The sequence below is a fragment of the Castanea sativa genome, chromosome 6 (genome assembly GCF_040712315.1).
Source record: "Castanea sativa cultivar Marrone di Chiusa Pesio chromosome 6, ASM4071231v1".
Taxonomy (NCBI): Eukaryota; Viridiplantae; Streptophyta; class Magnoliopsida; order Fagales; family Fagaceae; genus Castanea; species Castanea sativa.
In genome coordinates, this window is record NC_134018.1 from 59,094,122 (window position 1) to 59,100,833 (window position 6,712).

The 6,712-nt window shown below is 32.2% G+C and overlaps 1 protein-coding gene across 1 annotated transcript; it reads left to right on the plus strand.

Moving 5' to 3' along the window:
- Window positions 1-4,806: 4,806 nt before the first annotated feature.
- Window positions 4,807-5,893, plus strand: LOC142638192 (ATP synthase delta chain, chloroplastic-like). Its single transcript, XM_075812209.1, has one exon. The coding sequence runs from the start codon at window positions 4,965-4,967 to the stop codon at window positions 5,664-5,666; it is 702 nt and encodes a 233-aa protein (XP_075668324.1). The 5' UTR covers window positions 4,807-4,964; the 3' UTR covers window positions 5,667-5,893.
- The last annotated feature ends 819 nt before the right edge of the window (window positions 5,894-6,712 follow it).

Genomic DNA, 6,712 nt, shown 5'->3' on the forward strand with positions numbered 1-6,712 from the left:
AGAGTGATCAGGTCTCAAGGGGGGTATTAATAACTATTCAGTGGCGGAAAAAGAGTGCAAAGTATGAAAAATGGTCTTGTCCTTGTCTTCAACTTTAATTGCTTTATCACAGTGGACGTACCATGCATTATGTTTGTATATGTATTTGTTGTAGCATGATTCATGATTTTGGGGGCCATGGATATCTCACAAAAACCAACAGTACCTGACTGTCAGACAAAAGAGCTACAGCAGTTTTGCTCTAAATGGATAATTACGAATTGGGATTTGGGATTTGTGAGTGTAAAAATTGAAATGCCAGAGCTGAATAGCACTGACCATGTCTTGGTTTCGTGCGTAATCTACGGCATTATTCCATACAAGTCTTCGAGATGATTTGTTTTAGGACTAGTAGGAGTGGCTTTAGTTTACAAAGTTGATTTCATTATTGAAAGCGAAAGAGGTGGGTCCTTCAACGTGGAACAGCTCATTCAATCCTTGTTGAGGGTTATGTTTGGATTCAAGTGTGGGTTGGGCACTATATAATATTTGTTTCTTAAAAAAAAATTATATGGTATTTAAAAAAAAATTGCTAATATATACCCTATGAGCATCTCTAATGGTGTAGCTAAAGGCAAAATATTCTCTATAATAGAGAATAAGACCAAAAAAATGGTCTCCAATAGATTCTCTAAATTCTAATTTTTTTTTTGCTCATGAACAATAGCTCATCAAATCTAATGGGCTACTGTACATCCTTCAAATGTTTTTTTTTAATTATAATAATCAGGTATTGAATAAAAAAATGTTAAAAAATGTGTAGTTGTTAAAAAAAGAATAAAGAATGAATGAAGAAATAATATTTAAATGAAATAGATAATAGAATAGAGAATCTGTTGAAAAGTGTATTTGAAAAAGTGGCTAGCTAAAAGGTAAAAGACACTATTATTTTCTAAATAGTACAAAAATTTGGAGAATCTGCTAGGATGCTCTAAGGACACATAATAATTAATCATTTTTAGAAAAAAAATTTCTCGAGGATTGAAAAGTATTGACAACTTTTTTAATTTTCGAGAAAATGTTTCAAAAAAAAATATATAATGTTTGATAATTTTAAGATTAAAATGCAAAATTTATTCTCTAAATTTCTTCAGAATTCGTTTCAATCTTTTAATTTTGTTTTCATTTATTTTAGTTCTCTAAATTTCAGATTTATTCCATTAAGGTCTTTTCATCAACTTTTGTTAATTTTTTTTTAATTTAGAAATTATTTTTCAATCATTAATTAATTTTTTTGAATTTAAAAAAATTGAAGAAAATTTTTAAAAAATTGAAAAATTAATCACAAAATAAAACTAAAGTTGATGGAAAATTCATAAATGAATAAACTTGAAAGTTAGAGGACTGAAATGAATTTTGGTAAAACATAAAATGTGAGCTTTGCATTTTAGCCTAATTTTTATGTTCAATATGTGATAATAAAAAAACTAAAAACAAAATTATTTTCTAAAAAAAAATTATCCTATTTGTAAAAAGCTTGAGACAAAAAAAAAAAGAAAAAAAAAAGAAGCAAAAGTGTTTCAAAATATGGATATACCATAAAAAGACATGGTCCTTAAAGTTGTATATTCGTTTTTAGAATGAAAAATAATCTGAAATTAACAGCAACTAGGACTTCAACAAAGTTTTTTTTTTTGGGTTGAATTTTTTTTTTCTTTTCAAATTGGTGCAATTTTGGTTTTTTTTTTTTTTGGGGGGGGGGGGGGGGGGTGCGCCGTGGTGGGCAGGCAGTAGCCTTTTATGATAGAGGTTGGTTAGGTATGTTTAATGGACAAAACTAAATATTCATAAATAAAAAATTAAACCAAAAAGAAGGTTGGTTAGGTATGTTTAATGAATGATTTCAACGACTATTACGACCCCTACTTAAATAAGCGAATACTCATCAAATTTTAATTAATAGTTTTTATTCCAAAATTCCAAAACACATCATTTATCTTTAATATTTTGTAACAAAACCTTATAAAAAAATATATTTTGTAAGTTGTAACAAAAAAAAAAAAAAGATATACCACCGAACTAATAATTTTATCTTCTATTAATAAAAAGTCAACCTGTTTGAATTTTTATTTCTCAATTTTCTTTTTGTTGAGAATGATCTTAATTATCACACGATTACTAAAGATTTATTTACTAAAGATTTATTTACTAATAGTGATGAAGCAGTATCTCGTTGATTCGCTTGGATTCGTCCAGATGGCTCCTGGAAGTACTCTGACGAGCCTACGGGAGCAGGAATTTACTCAAGCGGTCACCGGTGTGGTGCCTGCCACAACACCTCCGATGATAAAGTCAGTATCGAAGAAGATAATAATTGAAATACCAAAAAATGATTCAGGTGGTGATGTTGTTTCTATGTACCTTGTATTGGTGTTGTGAGGGTTTTATATACCCTTGGGGATTGTAGCCGTTGGAGTGTTAATGACTCCCTGATAACGTCTCTGGTGGAGTTATGGACTTTAATGCGTTCCCATTGGTTCGTCCAGCTGGTCTTGTAACGGTTGGAGCTTTACTAGCAGCATTGAATGGCATTAATTCTTTTTGATGACGCGGATACTGGTCATGTTCGTCCGTGAAGGCAGCTTCGTCTATACTTATCTTCGTCAGTTCCGTATTCGTCAGTACCATCAAATAGTATGTCATATCACATGCCATTTATCATTCAAAGTTTTTGTCGGATAAAACGCTTAAACTAATTATCTTGAATCCAATGTTTCATTACTTCATAACGTCTATTTTTCAAAAAAAGTTTTTGGAGAAATATATTTTTAATACTTTCCATAATTAATATATTGAATCAATCAAAATTTCAGAGGCAATCTAATGGAGAGTGGGTCCAAAACTCTCATTTTATGATATATTATTTTAAAAACTTTATACATTAATACATATCTCCTTTTATTGATTGGATTAACGAGGTTGGAAGTGAATTGAATTTGTAATTCCAACCAAAGACCCATAATAAAAAACAGAATAGGAATTTTAATAAATAAAAAAGAAACAGAGTAGAAAAGTTCTTAAAGATGCCTCACTCTCTTACATGTACGGGTGGAGCTTATAATGTTGCACCGACAGAATTGGTTACAACTTACAACATGCAAATATGCAATGACATTTCACATTCGTGAGAATGATGGCTATTAAGGCCCGCATGGTAAAGGAATATGAAATCGAGGACAGCCAGAGCCAGGAACACGAACCAATGCTAATTATGGCTACTATATTTATAAGGATTGTTGGGCCAATGTTATGCCTATTTATCTTTGAGAATATTGTTGGCTTTTAATAATATATAATTTTTTTTTTTAAAGTTGGTGCGCCTGACATCTTACTAAAAAAAATTATTTTACAAAAAAAAAAAAACACATATTTTGTCACAATCACTCGATTGACTTGATAGAAAAAAAAAGTTATAGTTTACGTGAAAGTAACATATAGTTTATTACGGTGAATTTGTTTGTGATAGGAGTAGAACTTTGACATTTTGTCACAATCACACGATTGACTTGATCCAAAAAAAAAAAGTTATAGTTTTACGTGAAAGTAACATGTTTATTATGGTGAATTTGTTTGTGATAGTAGGGGAAGTTTGACATTTTAGGGAGTGTTTGCTATTGTTGTTTAACAACAATTTTCAGTATTTAAACAATATTATATGTATTTTCATACACTTTTTCACTCATACGTATTTTTATAAAACAACAACATTACTAGAAATTTCTTACCAAACAGCTCCTTATTTTTGTCAACCACAAAAATTCATAAACACGAGACTGAGCAATATGTTTTGGGCAGTAACAAGTTGTGCTACCTTTTGTGGTATATGCTTGGCTATTTTGGCAACACGTTGGTGTCTATTTGATTATAACGAATCCATGGTCATGGCTTGGCAAATTGCGGGTTATGAGTGTGATTTGTGGGCAGCATGTGCGGTAGTGAGCCATGGCAATATTATGTGGGCTTGATCATAGATAGGTAAGTTGATTGTGTGGGGTTGCTTGTGTGCAAGGCAAGATTGGGTTGGCTAAGTGCGTGGCATTCTAGAATATTTTGCATCCCTTCTCCCTCATTATTAACTATCAAATTATTAATAAATAAAAAATAATAAAATCTATCATTTTTAAAACTCTCAAGTCTCAATTACCAAATGAACCAAACAGCCCGGTCATTTAAACAACTTGTGTGACAATACAATAATACTGAATTATCTAATACGGCTATCCTTCAACAAAGTATCATTTTTTTCACGGGATACTCGGGTGGTAGACTCATTGGTCTGGAGTGTGATGTAAACTTAGAAATTTTAGATTTAATCCACCACACTATCAATACATGAGATTTTCAGGGTATTTCATGGGCAAGAAATAAAATGATTTGACCAAAGACTTGAACACTACTTTAAAAAAAAGAAAAAAAAGAAAAGAGAAGTCATTTTCCCCTCATATTGAATACTTGTATTAAACACAAGAACAAGGCAAAATAAGGTGATTGCCCCTCACTCATCTCCATCTATGGCCACAACAACAGATCAAAGTGGAGTAGAAATTGGCACAGGCCCAAATCCGTTACAAAAGCTTGCTCAGTGGGCCAAAAAGTGAGCTGACATGTTACAACTTGGATTAGCAAACTTCCATTGACTAGCCCAAATAACCATTGCAAATGACTGTTTCAAGTTACCAAAGGGTATTGGACTTGCCAATGAGTCATTGACCGCATCGGTCTTATCTAATGGCACCTTCCTACGTCTTCGGGTTGAGACCCAAAGAAGGTGAGTATATCTCTAAACCAAGCTAAGTGAAAAATAAGGTATGAGACTTTTTGTGGCTGAGAGCGATTCTCTGCCATTGTTCATCTCATCCAGCAACAGAAAAACCAAAATCTAAAACTTCTCTACCAGAACAAACCTATTTCTTTGCTCCTTTTCCATGGATACTTTGTCAAGCTCAGTTTCAACCCTTAAAGTTCCAACCCCATATCCAACTTCTCGTGAACTATGTTTCTTCAAGACAACTCCTCAGACACCCCAATTTTCCCACCTTTCCCCACAAACACACCTTTCCTCTACCACCAAAACCAACAAAACCACAACTCTCACCCACAAGACCTTCACTCCTTCATTCCTCTCCCACTCTCAAGTCTCATCTTTTACTCCAAATTCTCCAACCCTTTACCGAGAACCAGCCAGTGGTTATGCTGCAGCTCTGGTAGACATAGCTCAATGCAACAATTCCCTTAATACTCTTGGAAAAGACGTCCAAAGGTTCTTGAAGATTCTCAGGAATGAACAAGTTCAAGCATTCTTGGATGACCAGTTTATGAGTGAGAAGGATAAGGGACAAGTTATTGGAGAAGTGTTCAAGAAGGGGAGATTCAATAGGCATTTGGTGAGCTTGGTAAAGATGTTGATTCAGAAAAACAAGGTTGGAATTGTGAAAGAGGTGTTGGAGGAATTTGAGAGGATTCATGATGAGTTGAGCGGGACACAAGTGGTATTGGTCTCATCAGCAACAAAGATGGAAGAAGATCAGTTGTTTGGGATTGCTAAGAGGGTTCAAAAGCTTAGTGGGGCTACAAAGGTGAAGGTTAGGAATTTGGTTCATGACAGCTTACCTTCCTTTGCTGTATGATTACAATCATAAACAATATAAGATTGCAGACTTTGAACGAAAAGAAAGAGCTGCAAGTATTATTCACCCCACCTTGAATACAATCATCTGCTGAAATTCCATGTGTGGATGAATAACAGTATTTACATGTAAGTGGGATTCGAATTTCAGATTTATAATTTGATGACAAAAAATCTTATTGGTTGAGTTAACTGAAATTCACAATAAAATTTTATGTTTTTGTGATAGATCAATTATGCATTGGAAGTTGATCAAAATTGCATGACAACCAAAGAATTATAATCTATTGCTTTGTTTGTACAATTCTTGTATTGCTTTGCTTTGTTTGTACTTAATGTCTTTTTCTTTTGTTAGTGTTTATTTAAACTGTAATTATGCATTGTTAGTGTCGCAAAAAAGAATGAGATCTTTGTTTGTTTAGAAAAATGCTCCCTTATTTTTCCTCCCATTATATAAAGTGATTTTCAATATCAATAAAGTCTAATATCGTTTAATTTGGAAAAATTATATATGTATTGTTTTCTTCCCCAATATTTTTTTACTATTCCTTCGTAATATTATTCCTTAATATATTCGTTAAGCAATATTCTATCTTGGTTGAGATTACGTATATACGGTACATACAAAAAAAAAAAAAAAAAAGTGTACCATAGAATGTTGGTAAATAGCACATTGTGCATTTAGACTTTGCTATCATACTTTTGCTTTGGCCTTTGGAATAAAAATAAATTCACTTTGGATGCTCTTTTACTTTTCTAACCTCGAATGCACAGCTAATTTTGCATTTTTAGATTTTGCTGAATGCACTTTGGAATAAATTCACTTAATGTTGTGCTTTACTCTTTTGCTTTTAAAGTGGACAATTAATTGATTCTCAAAAAAAAAAAAAAAGTGGACAATTAATTTTAAAAAATTGTTTTTATTTTCTAGCTAGGAAATTTGTGGAAAACTCTAAAGATAGGTGCAACTTTCTTTATGTTTCCACTTTCCTCTCATCGTTAATATCGAATAATTTTGATAATGACTCTTTAAGTTTATTCTTATAT

Bases quoted from the DNA above. Each gene is read 5' to 3' on its own strand.
- LOC142638192 (XM_075812209.1), top strand. From the start codon at position 4,965: ATGGATACTTTGTCAAGCTCAGTTTCAACCCTTAAAGTTCCAACCCCA.